Raw genomic sequence first — 18,952 nt, 5'->3', positions numbered from 1 at the left:
CCATTCAATTTTCTCGGAGTTACAGCTTATAAAACCTGTTCATGACCTGTCACTAGAGCCCTGTAGACATGAAATAACACCCCTGTAGTCACCTTTGCACTTGGATTACCCAATATGGAAGACATAATATAAAATAAGACGCTTAGACATAAATAAGATGAGATAGCTTCACACATTAGCATTGACAGCGTACTTCCTGGAGGTTATTGTCGCATCAACGTATTGTTACTGACTGCTAGAGTCTCTATTGCCACTCTTTGTGGTTAAGGCGGTAGTCATGATGCACTTGAATAGTTTTATTACATAGCAGAAAACACATGCAGTGAACTATCCAAACAGGAGCTGCTGTCGGCTCCTCTCTACACTGCAGACCTTCTGCTAGCACTCAGCTAACAGTCAAGTCAGCTAACTGACTTGACTGTTTCCCATGTCACTTCCCACGGCCTGATTCTTAAAGGTGCACACAAGTCCCAGTTAATAATAATAGTGGCTGGGGGCTGGGCGGTTGGGATCCCAACAGCCTACATGACGCTCAAGGCTCGTGGCTGCTTCCCTCTGGGAGCAATCTGTTGGCGCCATGCAATGTGGTGGTAGCCATATTGTCATCCTGGTCTCATGATGGTGAGATGTGCTTGGCATCATAACAGCACTTTCTGTATGCTGTTTTTTTTTTTTTTTTGAATGCCAGTTCTCATTGAACCATCAGATTTATCAGTCCGTCACATGTCTTTGTGGGTTTTGCCACTCGGCTGCTTGTTGGAGGCCGGTGTTGGGGCATTGGGGGTTGAACATGTGCATTCAAGCGTTGGGGAGGGGTGGTCGGGGTCACCTGCGGAGATGATGGTGCGTTTTGGCTTCGTCCTGGGGTCTGACCTCCATAGTTCTTTGTAAATCATGTACAGTCATCCCTAGCTACTGTATATCGTGGTTCCAATATTGCTCCCTCACTATAGGGTGTTTTTCCACCCAAAATTAATAAATGAACAGATGACTTTCAGTCTACATGGAGACTGGCTACACAGTCAGCCGAGCCGAGCAAACATGCCATGGCTGAAGCTGAGTGGATTCCATGGCAAGTAAAAATAATTTGCCCTATTTGCACCAAGCAGTTTGAAAAATCTTAGGTTTCAAAAAAGTAAATTGGAGTGGCTCAAATATAAGATGGTAATTTTCCCCTAGAAAACCCAGTTGTCTTATACCTGGGTCTTTAGGGATCAAATTAGAGCTTTTCTTCCTATTACTCACACACACCAGTGAAATGCTATAATGCTAATTTTAAAACAAAAGCCACCAAAGTTGAGCATCTTTGTTATTATATTACTTATATAACAAAAATTAATCTAAAAGTGCAATATACAGTGCATCCGGAAAGTATTCACAGCGCTTCACTTTTTCTACATTTTGTCATGTTACAGCCTCATTCCAAACTGAATTAAATTAATCTCTTACCTCAAAATTCTACACAAAATACTCCATTATGACGATGTCAAAAAGTTTTTTTTTGACATTTTGAATTTATTAAAAATAGAAAACAAAAAAATCACATTTACATAAGTATTCACAGCCTTTGCTTAATACTTTGTTGATCCACCTTTGGCAGCAATTACAGCCTCAAGTCTTTTTGAATATGATCCCACAACTTTAGCACACCTATCTTTAGGCAGTTTTGCCCATTCTTCTTTGCAATAAGTCTCAAGCTCCATCAGGTTGGATGGGAGACGTCTGTGCACAGCCATTTTCAGATCTCTCCAGAGATGTTCGATCGGATTCAAGTCTGGACTCTGGCTGGGCCACTCCAGGACATTCACGGAGTGGTTCTGAAGCCAATCTTTTGAGATCTTGGCTGTGTGCTAATGTCTACTGTCTATATGGTCAAGGTACATGACCAGTCTACTGAGGTCAAGAGCGCTCTGGAGCAGGTTTTCATCCAGGATATCTCTATATATTGCTGCATTCATTTTTCCTTCTATCCTGACTAGTCTGCCAGTTCCTGCTGCTGAAAACCATCCCCACAGCATGATGCTGCCACCACCATGCTTCACTGTAGGGATGGTATTGGCCTGGTGATGAGCAGTGCCTGGTTTCCTCCAAACATGGCGTCTGGCATTCACACCAAAGAGTTCAATCTTTGTCTCATCAGACCAGAGAATTTTGTTTCTCATGGTCTGAGAATCATTCAGGTGCTTTTTGGCCAATTCCAGACGGGCTGCCATGTTCCTTTTACTAAGGAGTGGCTTTTGTCTGGCCACTCTACCATACAGGCCTGATTGGTGGATTGCTGCAGAGATGGTTGTCCTTCTGGAAGGCTCTCCTCTCTCCACAGAGGAACGCTGGAGCTCTGACAGAGTGACCATCGGGGCCTTGGTCACCTCCCTGACTAAGGCCCTTCTTCCCCGATCGCTCAGTTTAGAAGGCCGGCCAGCTCTAGGAAGAGTCCTGGTGGTTCCAAACGTCTTCCATTTACGAATAATGGAGGCCACTGTGCTCATTGGGACCTTCAAAGCAGCAGAAATTTTTCTGTATCCTTCCCCAGATTTGTGCCTCAAGACAATCCTGTCTCGCAGGTCTACAGACAGTTCTTTTGACTTCATGCTTGGTGTTTGTGCTCTGACATGCACAGTCAACTGTGGGACCTTATATAGACAGTTATTATATTTCCAAATCATGTCCAATCAACTGAATTTACTGCAGGTGGACTCCAATTAAGCTGTAGAAAGATCTCAAGGATGATCAGTGGAAAAAAGATGCACCTGAGCTCAATTTTGAGCTTCATGGCAAAGGCTGTGAATACTTATGTAAATGTGATTTTTTTGTTTTCTATTTTTAATAAATTCAAAACATATCAAAAAAACTTTTTTTTCACATTGTCATAATGGAGTATTTTGTGAAGAATTTTGAGGTAAGAGATTAATTTAATTCAGTTTGGAATGAGGCTGTAACATGACAAAATGTAGAAAAAGTGAAGCGCTGTGAATACTTTCCGGATGCACTGTATATACGTATATTTGCTTTGTCTTTAAACCAATTTTTGTAAACACGTGATGACAAAGGGGTTTGTCTTATATTCGCAGCCTTCTTAACATAAAATACATCTTTCTATTAGCATCGTGATGCAATTTTCCTCACACAATACAGCATGACACAGGTTTCAGAGGACGTACGAGGCGCTTTAAAGGCAATGAATAAATGTAATTACACAGACAGTTCCCGTTCCCTCCACCCTTGAGACCCCCCACCTTCAGGACACAGTTTAGTTTAATAGAGAATGGTGGACGTGAGAGGGGTTGGAGAGGAGGTCAGAGAAAAGGATCACCAACTAATTACGGCAGTGAAGCACTCAAGCCTCCACCGGATTGTTTAAAAAGCATTAGGGAGGGCAAGGGATATAGGGGGGTGGAAACATGGCTTCCCAGATGCATTGTACATAATTAGTTTGGAGCCAAGGTCACAAATAAACAAGCATGGAGAGACGTCATCCATGCACACACACAGACAGAAGAGACACAGCCCATTCTTCTCTCTTACTTCCTCGGCTCTCAAGTTCAGCTTCCTCTACTGGTTGCATCCCCCAGGAGCAACAAGGAACAGTGACTATTCATTTCTAAAATGAATTGGCTACAAATTGACTGTAATAAATGAATGCTCAAGCATGCACACCTTGAATAAAGGCCTTAGCAATGTAAAAGTCTCACCACTGGCAGATGTTGGGAGGATCATTTATGTTCAAGTTGAAGAAAAAGACAAATTTGGGGAAAACTCAATGCAATTCTATTCATTTACATTCATTTTTCCCCCCAAAAATTACAATTTTATTCATTTTTTCGTTTGTTTCTCATGATATAAGAAAAGCATTTTTTTTAAACATTTCAAGTTTATGCTGCTAAAATGACACTTTTCCCCTCATAAAATTGTGACGTTATTCTTGTAAAAATATGAAACCTAAATATTAAACCTAAATATTAAAATATTTATATTAGCATTTTTAAATTTTGTTGTTTTTAGTTTACTTATTAAAATATTTATATTTCTTATTAAATTATATGTGGCACAGGACAATAAAAAACTGCAGGTTGTTGACGTTTTTTGGTGGTTTCTTCATAAAGTTTTATGGACAGAATAGGTGCGTCCCATTACATGCATTCTGCTCTTTTTATCTGTTTTTAAATCTCAAGTGCGCACAATAAAAAGAAATGTCTCACATAAGGATGGCAGTTAATTATGTTATTTAGTGGAGATTCGGCCTTAAGTATACACCCTTAAATGAGAGTGTAGAGTACTACATTGAGCTATGTGCGAAATTTCAAGTTAGTCAAATCGAGCTTCTGATTTGGGGATTCAATTGCAGCGCCACCACGTGTTGTATCTGTGAGATGTCCGTTCTTTTGTGTGCACAATAATAACAAATACATTCATATTTCATATGACTGCATAACGTACCACTATACCAAATAGTGAAGGTTTGAATACTAGGTGTGAAATTGTAGAAGTTACAGCCACATTTTAGCATAAACAGTAAATAAAATCTGTTCCAGGGATAGGAGAAAGAATGCCAATGAGTGTGACGAGCCCGGCAGCTTCCCACCCACTTCCATAGTATCAATAGCCCAGTAGAAGATCTTACCCTTGGGCAACATGTAGGTGGAGATTCAGCATGTAGAGTAAATTGGTGTTAAAGTATGAAACTATTGTGCGAGAGTCCCCCCCCCCCCCTTATCTTTTGATCACACAATGACTTACCTGGATGCCGTCCAGAAGTTTGCTCATGCACCAGAAGCTGTCAGCTTCAATGTTCCTCAAAGCCTCTTCCTGGAGACTGGACACGTCAAAGTTTTCCACTTCTTCCTCTGGAGGAAAAAAAGAGAGAGAGGGAAAGCAGTGAAGAGAAATGAGAAGCTGTGGATAAGGGGGAGAGGATGGGAGCAATTCAGGTTTACATGCTCAGCAGGGGCTCCATTATAAGCTGGAAGCAGGTAAAAGGTGTTCTTAGGTGCTGAGACAGTAGGACAAATTAGGGTGCATGAATACATCAACTAAACATTTGAAAACACTTTCTATGGACAAAAACGGTAATAACTGCACGAGATATTGACACACATGGAGTCCCCAGTGGGTGACTCCAACAATGGGTGCCATCAGATGTCATTAACGGCAGCAGTGTGTGACGGACAGCATGGGGCTTTGACAGAATTCTGACAAGACGCTGACAGCCAGCGGAGAGGATGAGATAAGACTGATTAACAGTGATCTTGAGAGAGGATGAGAAAGGAGAAGGAAAGGAAGAAAAACATCTTTATGCATGTGTTGCCCTCTTCGGCGAATACTGTAAGACCCATATGTGTGTACAACACAGGGCCTGGCAGCTCTGCATGGTATCCTTGGCAACCTGGGTAGACTGCTCTTAGTGTTCTAATGGGCACGCTCGGTCTGACAAACAGACAGGAATCTCGGCAGCCACATAACTACAAATCCACTGTACATAGAGCACATAGTGTGCATTTCCCTCTGGGTTAGTGTAAACAGCAATTGTTTTGTCTTGATTTTGATAAGGAAAATGACAATGAAAAATGAAATCCCTTTGCTCTGCTGCATGTAGAGACCCCAAATATCCCTCATGCTCTGTGGTGGCTTATGTCTCACAGTGGGGACTGAGCTCCAAATGTGGACCTTGACAGGAGCAGATTAGAAGGGATGACGAGCAAAGAGTCCAGCGGTTGCCCTGGAATTGGGCATAGCTCATGACACCAGCAAGGACACACGATGAAAAGAGAGCACGCAGACTCATTCTGGGGGGAGGACCGTGAGGCAACAGTGCCCCCTGTGACCATCGGTGGAAGGGAATGCTTGAATGAATGCTACAAAAGCAGTTAAATGGAGGTCATTAGTTACATTTCCAACCAGGTACCCTCGCACTTGATGAGGCTGAAAGGATGAAAGCACGGGAAGCTTTGTTGCTCCAGTGTTTGATGATTTCACAATAAGTAGCAGACTTAACTTTTTGTGACCCATTTGATCCTTTTGCAAAGTGGCAGTATTGCTGGAAGATTACTATCGTTCTAATTTTGGATCAGCACCAAATTGTACACCTTCATAGGATTGAATCCTGTGTATGATTCACTTAAAAACAGAAATGTGAACCTCGGACCAACACATTCACCTGATGAACCCCGAATGATGATGATTTAAACTATGATTTGAACTATTCCAGTTCCGATTCCTAACGATCCTCAATCCTGATGCTTTTAAGAGGCTGGGTCATATGAGGATGCTAACTAGAGTTATTTTTTGGATTTTAATGATATGAACTTTTTATCAACTTGACTATGAATCTTTCACAGGGCTATTTTCAACTAGTATTGGTGATTCCAACTCTCTCCTCGTCGGCCCTCCCACACAAATTCCCCTCAAATGGTCCAGAATGCAGCCACGCACATAATCACCAGAACCCCTTTATTTCATCACATCACCCCCACCCTCCAGAAAGTATCCCAAATTCACTCTTATTTTGAAGGCTGGAAGTGTGTTGTGTTGACCGAGGTCCTTAGACTGTTGCTAATAGAGAGTCTGTGCACATGAATAAACTTGCTTAGCCGTAGCGCCAATCCCTTATTTACACCGACCTTCCATGAAAACAGTGAGCATCCTGAAACTCTTGGTTACACTTGGCCAAGAAAGACCTCATTTCCTGTTTTCTTCTGGTAATAAAAAAGTGGGCATTGAAACTAGGATTCAAAATAAAAACATTTGAACGATCCCCGGAGAATCACAGTGTTATTACCAGCCCCCATGGATGCCCCAAAGCCTAATTAGAATATCATTAATATATGTATTCTGTATAATAGGGGACCTTTAAGTACTTTCTTAATTCAACTCTCTACCGCATTCCAATTTAATGCAATATGGGTGGATGATTCTCTTTGTGGCTTATTTTGGATACGCAACGAAACAGACAGCATTCCCTTTTGGGGACATGATCCCTGTGCGTATCTCTGAATGCTTAACAAATTGTAAACATGGGAATTTGAGGATGCTCCAGCTTCAATGTTGTCTGACGCACCTCCAAAAAAATCAACTGTTGTCAAGTACCATGTTAAGACTCTTCAGCAAAGATCATTCCATTAATGAATATATTTTCCTCCCGGCAATTTGACATTATCCCGTCCTCTTCTACTCTCTGGTCCCATTGGTCACACGTACCTACTAAGCCCCAGGGCTCATTTCCTGTTTGTCCTGGCACAAAATGGGGGGCAACATGTCCAGTGAGACCAACTGCTTGGTTGTTGCCAGCTGTGCGCAACTGGCACAGCTTGGTATGCCGAGTCGGGTCACACCTCGGGAGACCGCAGCGCCAGTGCCGACAAGCACAGACACAACACTCACAACCAGTGCCGCCATCTGCCCTCTACGACTATGGGCCACAAGGTAATGTGATGTAGGATGATAAAAGACCTAATTTAGCCTGATGTAATCATAAAGAGAATCTGCGGTAGGTAGTGTGTGTGAGTGTGCATCTGCAGTAGAAATAAAAAAGCCTTCTGTTGGTTTAAATGAATCACAAACCATCAGAGAGCATCACATTGTTGAAGCAGGAGTTCACCATCCATAAGATTAAAGCAAGTGGTGCAGTCATTTTTTATCATTTGTAGTGGCGTTGCAGCAGGATTAATCCAATTAATGGAATAACTTTTTTGGGGCAAAGATTCTAAACATGTTACATCTCCCATGCCTAACACTCTAAATGAGCCACACGTTAGCTTGCTTGTGAAACATGCACACACTCTGCACCTCACACTAACACTTATGCAAGCCAGCGTCGGTACAATTAGTGCGATAACACCACTGTTAATGAGAGATGAACAGTTTCCAGAGGTGGCATCCCAGCTGTCATCATGAGGTGATTCAATCTGGCCAGGCTCTCACTAACACGTTGACTCATACATGCGAAGCACAAAATCACAGCAGGACGCCACAATGGCAATACACAGCTGGGGGTGATGTAAGGTGGAGAAAGGTGTGTTAAGCACTAATTTCCGGTATACTTTTTATTTTTCTTATACAGTGACGCGGCTAATTCATGGCCAAGATAACTACTGTTCCCATGTTGCTTAGAGTGCAGCTTCAGGAAGTAGCAAATGGATGCTAAACATTTGTGCAGCCATCATGTTTTGATCTCACAAATCTTAAGTAAGATCGATCAAGTGCATAATTCAGAGAGTTTCTGTTTTCCACTACAACAGAAAAAATGAGTGATACCGGGAAAACCAAGAATATTAAGCGTGTCTTTCTTTATAACATCAGTGTCAAACTCGTGTGATGTCGGTTTTCTAACCAGTGACTAAAGCAGTTCAACACCTTCAATCTGATGGTAGGAGCTCATTGGTTAAATCACCTGCTGGTGAATCTTGCAGTGCTTCGGCTCTCCATTGACACATGTGCTTTATAGTGTGTCAAAAAAATCCACTATCACAGATATAAAAGTGACACAGAGCAATAACCAAAGAGAGTGACTGACAACGTGTGTGATGGAGGCTGTTCAATTCTGATGGTGATCTGAAGATGCAGATGAATGACTTTTCTAGTTTAACTAAACATGTTCATCACACTATTCAGTGCTGTTTGGAAAAAAGCATTTATTGAATGAAAAGTTTTAAAAAATCTTTCTGTGTACTAAATATTCTATGTTGCAACACGAACAAACACCTGTGGCTTATACACTGGTGCGGCCTGTATACTGTAGATTACTGTATGTACAATAATGTATGATAGAGTCATTCCGCTGTGTAAATAAATTTGAGGCTCGCTTTACTAACTTAAGTTTACTAACTAGTGGCCGACAGCGTAAGTTGTGATGTAAAGAGTGACTAAGAGGAGTGTAAATGTAACTAGAGACATATTAGTTCATGTCTACATTGCGGTAATAATATAAAAAAAACTGTATTTACAGAGTTCAGTTCATTTTAGGTGCAGCAAAGGAACAAAATGCAAACATTTCTCCAGGTACTTCCTCCCATATCTTAAAAACATGCACGTTAAGTGACTAGCTGAGAACGTGATGGTGTCTACATGCGGCCAGTGATGAACCGGCAACCAGCCCAGACAGTACCCCGCCTCTCAGCCAAGTCAGCTGTGTAGGCTCCAGCCCACCCGTGACACTAATGTACAGAAAATGAACAAATCCAAAATCAATCCATCATTTGCTGACACCACTGTTCATTCACGTAGCAAAGATGAACCTCACCAGTGATAAAGCTACCTTTAGGTTATAAAATCAATACAATCACCAAAGCAATGTGCCTATCTCACATTATATGTGGTAAGCCTCATGTCCATACATCAAACAGCAGGCACTCCAGCTCTTGGCAAGATAATGTAACTCCTTGACATGAAATAGAATACCGCTATTAATACCATATCTGCCTATGCGCGCACACATAATGACCCACTTAGTCTGGGGTGAGATTGTTTCTTGGGGTGATGTAGCTCCAAGTGCTCAATGTCAAGCAAGCCCTACGCATCACGTTCATTGACAAAATAGCTCTACCCACGCGGCCATATTGCACAATATACAGTGCATACAATTTCAATTGATTCAACATGCGCATGGGTGACAATGTCATCGAAATTCTGTCACCGTCATAGAGGGGAAGGAGAAAATAAATGCGCTCGTAGACTTAAACATTAAGAAAAGGGAAGGAAGATGCTGGGAATTAATATCACAACAAAAACGGTTTCTGCTGGATGTCATTATTGTACAAACAATGTTGTACAACAAAACATTATTATTATTATCTGTAATAATAAGGGAGCTGTCTCCCGCTGTGACAGACAGCAGACACACACAGCCAGGTTGCATCTTGAAGGAAACCAACTGAAGCCTACAGTGCATCCGGAAAGTATTCACAGCGCTTCACTTTTTCTACATTTTGTCATGTTACAGCCTCATTCCAAACTGAATTAAATTAATATCTTACCTCAAAATTCTACACAAAATACTCCATTATGACAATGTGAAAAAAGGTTTTTTTTGACATGTTTTGAATTTATTAAAAATAGAAAACAAAAAAATCACATTTTCATAAGTATTCACAGCCTTTGCCATGAAGCTCAAAATTTAGCTCAGGTGCATCTTTTTTCCACTGATCATCCTTGAGATCTTTCTACAGCTTAATTGGAGTCCACCTGCAGTAAATTCAGTTGATTGGACATGATTTGGAAATATAATAACTGTCTATATAAGGTCCCACAGTTGACTGTGCATGTCAGAGCACAAACACCAAGCATGAAGTCAAAAGAACTGTCTGTAGACCTGCGAGACAGGATTGTCTTGAGGCACAAATCTGGGGAAGGATACAGAAAAATTTCTGCTGCTTTGAAGGTCCCAATGAGCACAGTGGCCTCCATTATTCGTAAATGGAAGATGTTTGGAACCACCAGGACTCTTCCTAGAGCTGGCCGGCCTTCTAAACTGAGCGATCGGGGAAGAAGGGCCTTAGTCAGGGAGGTGACCAAGGCCCCGATGGTCACTCTGTCAGAGCTCCAGCGTTCCTCTGTGGAGAGAGGAGAGCCTTCCAGAAGGACAACCATCTCTGCAGCAATCCACCAATCAGGCCTGTATGGTAGAGTGGCCAGACGAAAGCCACTCCTTAGTAAAAGGAACATGGCAGCCCGTCTGGAATTGGCCAAAAAGCACCGGAATGATTCTCAGACCATGAGAAACAAAATTCTCTGGTCTGATGAGACAAAGATTGAACTCTTTGGTGTGAATGCCAGGCGCCATGTTTGGAGGAAACCAGGCACTGCTCATCACCAGGCCAATACCATCCCTACAGTGAAGCATGGTGGTGGCAGCATCATGCTGTGGGGATGTTTTTCAGCAGCAGGAACTGGCAGACTAGTCAGGATAGAAGGAAAAATGAATGCAGCAATATATAGAGATATCCTGGATGAAAACCTGCTCCAGAGCGCTCTTGACCTCAGTAGACTGGTCATGTACCTTGACCATATAGACGGTAGACATTAGCACACAGCCAAGATCTCAAAAGATTGGCTTCAGAACCACTCTGTGAATGTCCTGGAGTGGCCCAGCCAGAGTCCAGACTTGAATCCGATCGAACATCTCTGGAGAGATCTGAAAATGGCTGTGCACAGACGTCTCCCATCCAACCTGATGGAGCTTGAGACTTATTGCAAAGAAGAATGGGCAAAACTGCCTAAAGATAGGTGTGCTAAACTTGTAGGATCATATTCAAAAAGACTTGAGGCTGTAATTGCTGCCAAAGGTGGATCAACAAAGTATTAAGCAAAGGCTGTGAATACTTATGTAAATGTGATTTTTTTGTTTTCTATTTTTAATAAATTCAAAACATGTCAAAAAAAACCTTTTTTCACATTGTCATAATGGAGTATTTTGTGTAGAATTTTGAGGTAAGATATTAATTTAATTCAGTTTGGAATGAGGCTGTAACATGACAAAATGTAGAAAAAGTGAACGCTGTGAATACTTTCCGGATGCACTGTAAGTATTCATCTTTGTACATCGGTATCAATCAATATTGATACCAACGTTGGGATCGATATAATCGATCACCACTACTGGTTATGGGGAGACTAAGGAGTCTTCCTTCCTTAAACCGCAGGTGCCCAAACTTTTCCTTCTAAAAAACAAGAGCACGCCGGGCTACTTTGATATTTATTATTATAGTTATAGTTATTATTATAGTTATATGAAAAAATGGCATCTCATCTTTGAGAGTGAATCAAATTGTGTTTTTGTAATATTATGACTATGACCATATTATTATGTTTTCCAAAACATTTCTTTTCTTGGTTTGTCATATTATGACAAAAAAACTTTTTCAACTCTATGCTACTAAGACATTTTTTCATTACGTGTTTCTGTGCTACTTTTTTCTTGTTGAAAATTTTACTTTTTCCTCAATATTTTGACGTTATTCTCGCAAAATTACAGCTGTTTATTTTTGCTGTTTTTTTTCTCCAACTATTAACGTTTCTCATAATTATGACGTTTGTGCCCTGCGATTGGCTGGCGTCCAATCCAGGGTCTGCTGTGATAGGTTCCAGCACACCCCCTGTGACCCTAATGAGAAAAAGCGGTATAGAAAATTAATGGATGGGACAATTTGGATGCCTCACAGCAAAAGACACATCTTGTGTTGGGGTATTACACGAGGGGTGACCAAACATATTAGTTTAGGGAAGAGCTGCTACCAAAATCAGCATCTGTTGATATCAGTATCAGAGATGACGTGATGGACAATACCGGCATATCAGATATCGATATGAAATCCAAAATAGAGCATCTCAAGTAATTTTTATTTTGTGTGTGTGTAGTGAATAACAAAAATTGTGGCTTTGTATTGGCAGGCATAGCTTACTTTTGCAAATGTTCATCCATTGGTGACGTAGCATATATTAAGGTTAGTATAAAAAATGGTTTCAACATGTACTTTCTCAGGATAAAGTTATTCAAGGTTCATTCAAAGGCTGCTACCGGTTTCCGATGAAGAAAAATACAGTAGGTTTTAAATCTCTTTTTGATGTTCATTCCAGCTTAAGCATAGTAAATCGGCGAACATAATACAGGACACATTTGGGAGCTGACAAGAGTTTCCTGAGTAAGTCTCAGTGGTGAAGTCCATTAAGTCATTACCGTGTGTAATCTGCAGGTTTAACTGGGAATAAGACACATTAGGGGAAGAGTAGTCAGTAGTTCAAGAACGTTACAATGCAGTGAGATGCCTCGGCACAGTGTGACGCTGTTTTTGTATTTGTTTGTTTCCGCATTCCGTCATTGTCCGCACATCCATGCAAATCATCTTGGGAATATGTTTACGCCGCAATTTATGATGACGCAAGCATACGATCCTTGCAGTTGCATCCAATTGCGTCAGGTCAAGCATCTTGCGGCACAGGCAGATCATTTTTATCCCCATCCCCAAACCATTGGTGACAGAGAGTGAACGAGCAAGATCTGAAGCTTCTCAGCCCGTTTCAATTTAAGGCTTTTTATAGTCAAGTAATTAACTTAATCTAAAAATATTCAATAACCCTCTATGAGTATTCACAGCAGATACATCACTTTTTGACAGAACTATTTCTCCCAAGTAATTTCTGAGCTCTATTGCTTTTTATCAGGAGTAATGAGAGAATCTCTGGGATAAAACCAGGGTGGACACCGACACCAGCCTATTGATTTCTAGCCTTATTTATCCCGTTGTAAAGCTCGGACTCTGCTTGCCATTGCTTCACCAGTGGTAGAAACAACAATGAAATTACTTTGTGCATAAAAATTGCAGACACAAAACACAAACAATTTATTTTCCTATTACTTGTTGCCACTGTCTGGTAAGCTACAACAACTTATCACCAAAAGGAGGTGCAAATTGAACAAAAACCATTAACAATGTCAATAGTATATTTTAAATTGATATGAAAGAGAGACATTGAAGCGATAGATGGGTAAAGGCAAAAGATGCAGGGTCAAAACCACGCGGCTGATTCAATTTCTGCTGGTCCCAATGCTATTACTTAACTCTAGAAAGAGGGTGATTGCATTCTCAAGCCTATAGAACATTGGAGACCAAGGCGAAGTAATACAGATGAAAGACTGTCTGGGGGAAGACAATGGCTACACCGAGTCAATGATCTCGTCCAATCATTAAAGATGGAGGAATTAGAGTAAGTAAAAGCAGATAACGGGGCAGAAACCAAGCAACATGGAGACGCTGGTGCTCAGGTAGCTCAAGCCAGTCTGTGGCAGTCATTAATCTGATGCCAACTTATCGAAAAAAGGCTAAAACCATCAGGCACTGTAGAACAGACCCAGAGGAGCGGTGGGCATGCTCGTTCACATTCAATATAGCTTATTTGAAGAACGCTGTTGTAAAATCTGGTGGCTATGAAATGAATGTAGAATCATCCAAGCCGGCCCGATTTTAGTGCTACTGCTTTCATCAGTTCCAATCCAGTGAGGTGTAGACATTTGAAAATGAGAGCACAAAAGTGTATTATTTTGGTATCGGCACTGTTAGCTGTGCTCTAACTAATCAGATCATATTATGTATGGAATACTATATTCCATACAGTGCTGTTGTTAAGGGTTTGTTCACAGTATGGCTTGGACTTTTGAAATAAAATACAACTCAGAAAACAGCAACATCATGATTGTCAGGAGTAAAGATGGCAATAAACCAACTTTCCCTGACTTCTTTCTGGCATCTTCAGTCTGCAAAGAGGCAAAATACTTCCGCCACAACATATCTGCTGACCTGTCACATGATAAGAGACATTTACTGACACCGCTGTATGCAATATGTAATTTCCCACTTGTGGCGGCATTATTGAAAAAGCAGTGTACATAAACTACAGGTAGCATGCTGGACTAGTGTTGGTCTTATCTTTGTTAAGGCTGCTGGAGCATCCTGTGCTGTTGCACTATGGAACCTCATGTACAGATGTGTAGGCGTATAATACATACGTACATATACGTATATTATACACATGTAGATGTGTATAATATTGCTATATAGCAATATAATATTGTATTATATTGTTGAGGTGTTTGTTTTTAATATTCTGTGGACCATGTATATACAGTACCACTTATTAAAAAAAAAACCTACAATGCTTACGCTTCACTGATATGTTTATTCTTCAAGCGGTTGCGATTTCACGTTTGGTTCAGCGGGCTCTGAACGTATCATCGTTGTGCGCTGTGACTGGCTACACCGTGACTGAAGATTCCGCCTGTTCATCAATCATCTACATCCTAGGTTCCCAAAGTGTCATAAGGGGGTACGTGAATAAAGATGAAAAACAATTAGCGCTTAACACTCACAACTATGAGTGCGCCTGAATGCCTCGCAGCCCAGAGGGCACAGTCAGAACACAAAGAAGGAAGGAAACAGAGCATGACGTTCTTCGTTGCTCTGGGTGAGTGATATGAACAATTAAGTAAGTTTGATGATTACGTTGTGCATTAAGAGTGTTTAAACTTGAAGATGTTATTTATATTCATGTTCCCGCCAATATGTGTGTGTGTGTGTGTCCAGATGACAGAGTGGAGATTCCTCCAAAAATTAGGATTTATTACAGATTGTATGTATTTTTGTACTGCCTTGTCATGTTTGTTAAACCTTCCCTTTCAATTTGGTATCAAATTAATATGCAGACTTAAATCATAACAATTGCAAAGAGGTCAACAGTGAAGCTCAAGTTTAAACCCATTAAAGGATCCCAAAGTCAGGCCGAAATGAAATATATGTAGGACGAATACTTGTCTATTTGTAAAATGTAAAATACACATTTTTGACCCAGAATTACCATAAAAATTACTATAAAATTAACCATGTTCAATATTTCAAGTTAATGCTGATTAAACAGGTTTAAGTGTTAGTGAACTGGGTAGGCAAAAAAGGGGTAGCTCAGGAACCACTGATCTACATTATCATTTGTGGCGAGTATTCGTACATTTTATACTACAAATGTGTGCAATAAGTGTGTGAGACGTATTCATGGATTCAATCTGAATTGTACAATTAGCATCTAGCTTGTTAGCTTTTGTCGCTTGTGAACAATGGCTTTTGAAAACAAGAGGGTTCTGGAACTTTTATTGCAAAGGATGCAAAAATCTGAGAGCGTAAACCTAGCAGGAGAGTTTGGAGAGGTAGGAACCAGCCGTGTGTCAAACAAATATAGATATTTTTATTAGGTATTCCCATGAAAAACGAAGATAGACTGTACACTGTGACAATAACTGTAGCCGGCGGAGCTACATGCTTTATTTAAAGATGTGCAGCTACGCCGATTTATTTTTCTTTACAGTAGAAAGGTGTATTCCATGAAGTCGGGCCAACCTCATCTAGCTAGGGACAATCAATGCTGCCATTCAGATGGTTTCAATTTAGCCTAATGTACTGTACTACATAGGACTATGATGTTGAATAAGCATCCACATCATCCCACGGCAAAGTGAAGCTAATTATAGGTGGAGGTAACTTGGAAACATTGACCTAGCAGCTACCCAGCAGCTTCCCAGCTGGCACTTACCATCACTTTTGTCACCTAAATAGCCCAATTAGTGACCATGTCGCTATGTCGAGTGAATTATGGGAGCAACTTGACGGCGGGATAAAATCCATGCCAATACTCTGTGGTGCTAAGGTTGCATCTTACTGTGCAGTATTGTGGAGAAACACAGTTACCATTTTTGAAAGCCGTATTGAACGCTTTCATTCAATATAGAGGCCTCATTATGCCACAGACAATGATGTAGATGCTGCTACAATACAGATATGCACTGCAAGTATAAACAACCACATTCATGGTGTGTACACAAACAAATGAATAAATCTTCACTAATCTATGATTTTACTACTTTGACGAAGTAGATAGCCAAATTACGAGACATGCTTTCAGGCTGACCAAAAAAAATGCATGCATAAAAAATGTGGCCCCGGGCGCACACCAGTTGTCATGCAGAACAAATTGTTAAGAGCATTTTGTGAAGGAAAGTACCCATTCCACTTAATTTACCGGAGATTAAATGGTATTTTATGTGCATTTGGGGATCGGTGGAGGCGTTCTGGTTTAAAAATGTGAGATGGAAGACAACTTTAAACACCACTTTATGGGAGAGTTGCTTCCCCTTCGTACCCATTCCCCATCAATGCTGCTCTTGCTCATCCAAATACTGCAGACCTCACTGGCTTTAAAGGGTCTGTGCTAGTGTGTTAAAATGATGCTTTACAGGACAAACACTGAAACGAGCTGTGAAGCTGTTGGTAAGTACTTCTTGTCAGCTGTGGCAAGTGTTGGAATGGTGACAAGGTAACACCAGGCCATTCTTCTTTTCCACCTTGGCTGCCACCTGACAGCATGTGAACATTTTGCTGTTTTCTTTTTGCAGAAGATGTTTTCCTGTATTTCTGACATCACCTTTACTTTCCTTCCCTTCCATGTCATTGCATGCAGCCCTCATTTCTAGTCAGTGCAGATCCATACTACAACACCGCCATGCAGATTACAATATGGATCCACTGGTGTGATCAATGTCTGATTTGAATTAAAGCACGACCGGTCTTTACTCCCTGGCCCTGTCGTGGCGCATCCCGGCATTGACTGTAGAACTATAATTGTCAAGTAATGGCGGGAGTTGGAATAGACAAAAGCAAATGCTTGCAAATTGGAAACGAGAACCGCGGACGTTCCAAATCAATTTCCCCTCTGATAAGAGGGACAGCAGCCAAATTGCCTCACAGTCCAGCTGGATAAACGAAAAACACTAATAGTAATTTTCCTCCAATATGATCTTTGCCACACTATTGTTCCCCGACAAAGTATCACTTACTATTACAGCCAACACTTGAAAATTGACCTATTTTATGTGAACATTTTAGTTATGGTGAATCCAGTATGAATACAGTACAGTCACATCTTTGAATGAATCCTGAAAAAGCATTTTGGTCACGGATTACTTCATTACTTACTGTTAACTCCAGCATTACAGTACGCTCCACTAATAAGGTTGTGTAGCCCCGAATATCATATACCGTAAATTCCGGACTATAAGCCGCTACTTTTTTCCCAAACTTTCAACTTATTCAGTGATGCGGCCAATTTATGTAATTTTTCTAACGGCCGCCAGGGGCTCTCGAGTAGAAAAGGTAAGATTAAGACCGGTGGAATATATGCGTCGAGGAAGACTGCAACTTCTTGTCTTATGCATAAATTAAATTAGCGTGAACATACCCTCATCATGGAAAATGCAAAAAGAAAGGCATATGGCGCAGCTTTCAAGCTAAAAGCAAGCGAGCTGTCCGATAAAGAAGGAAACAGAGCTGCTGCACGTAAACTTGGCATAAACGAATCGATGGTGAGACGCTGGAAACGGCAGCGGGAAGAACTGGAGCAATGTAAAAAGACGAAAAAAGCCGTCTTTCTTTGTAAATATGTTTACATGTTTTAATGTGGGCACATGCAGCTTATATATAGGTGCGGCTTGTGTATGTACAAAATCGGTTTTCCTCTAAAAATGTAGTGGGTGAGGCTTATAATCAGGTGCGCTCTATAGTCCGGAAATTACAGTATACATATCAATATACACCGACTGAGGCTGGAACCAGCAACCATCAGGTTTGAAGACGAGCCCCCTTCAACCCAAGTAACAGTCCATGTATAGAGCCCTATGAAATCAATTTTGTTACTTTACACTTATTTTCCAGCACATAGTGTGTACTTTAGTGGCAGTAAATAAAATGTCTGTTAATTAGATGCAACCATGTTCAAGCTTGTTTTTACGGAACACTTGAAATGCAGTCCCAATTGCGTTATTAATGTAAGATGTAGTACTTTGACATGTTTTTTGTGTGATTTGTAGGTTGACGGTCGTGTATTGCAATATATAAATAGGTTGAATGAACACGCAAGGACTGAGGATCGAACCAGCAATGATTCTCAGCATTGACACAAATAAAAAGGGATTTAGTATTAATCCATGTTAGGATTGTTCAGCATTAGCATGCAAGTCGTCTCTACAGGGTGACATTTTGGTGTTGTAACGGGGTTAACTTATGCCAAATTACAACACACAAACACTGAGATGAGTGTTATGTCATCGAAGAAAGGGAGTTGAGAAAAAAGTGGGAAGGAATCACAAGAGTGAATCTCACACTTCCTACACTTCCACGACAAGAATCACAATTAGGCACATCTCCCGTAAAATCCTTCATCAGAGAACACTTCCCCCGATGCCATCTAGGTATGGCAAAAAGTTTTGTTAGGTGTGTGTGTGTGTGTGTTCATGTCTCATCAGGAGCTGCACATGAGGAACAGAGAAGCGGTTTGATGCTTTGAAGCAGAGGTCTTGGTTTGTAGGAAATTGAAGGGATGAAGAAAACAAACAAGAGGAGCACAGCAAACAGGAGAACACATGATG

At 40.9% G+C, this 18,952-nt stretch overlaps 1 protein-coding gene across 2 annotated transcripts in view; it reads right to left on the bottom strand.

The window, feature by feature from the left end:
* The window catches only part of tbc1d22a (TBC1 domain family, member 22a), a 127,228-nt gene that overhangs the window by 37,540 nt on the left and 70,736 nt on the right, over positions 1 to 18,952 (bottom strand). For both annotated transcript variants that reach the window (XM_058078049.2, XM_058078048.2), the window contains exon 11: positions 4,738 to 4,844. In XM_058078049.2, the coding sequence (XP_057934032.2) occupies positions 4,738 to 4,844 (107 nt within the window). The remainder of the gene's footprint in view (positions 1 to 4,737; positions 4,845 to 18,952) is intronic.

The sequence above is a fragment of the Doryrhamphus excisus genome, linkage group LG2 (genome assembly GCF_037039965.1).
Source record: "Doryrhamphus excisus strain RoL-2023G ecotype Guam linkage group LG2, RoL_Dexc_Guam_v1.1, whole genome shotgun sequence".
NCBI lineage: Eukaryota > Metazoa > Chordata > Actinopteri > Syngnathiformes > Syngnathidae > Doryrhamphus > Doryrhamphus excisus.
The sequence above is the reverse complement of the archived record's forward strand: the minus strand, read 5'-3'. Positions and strand labels throughout refer to the sequence as shown.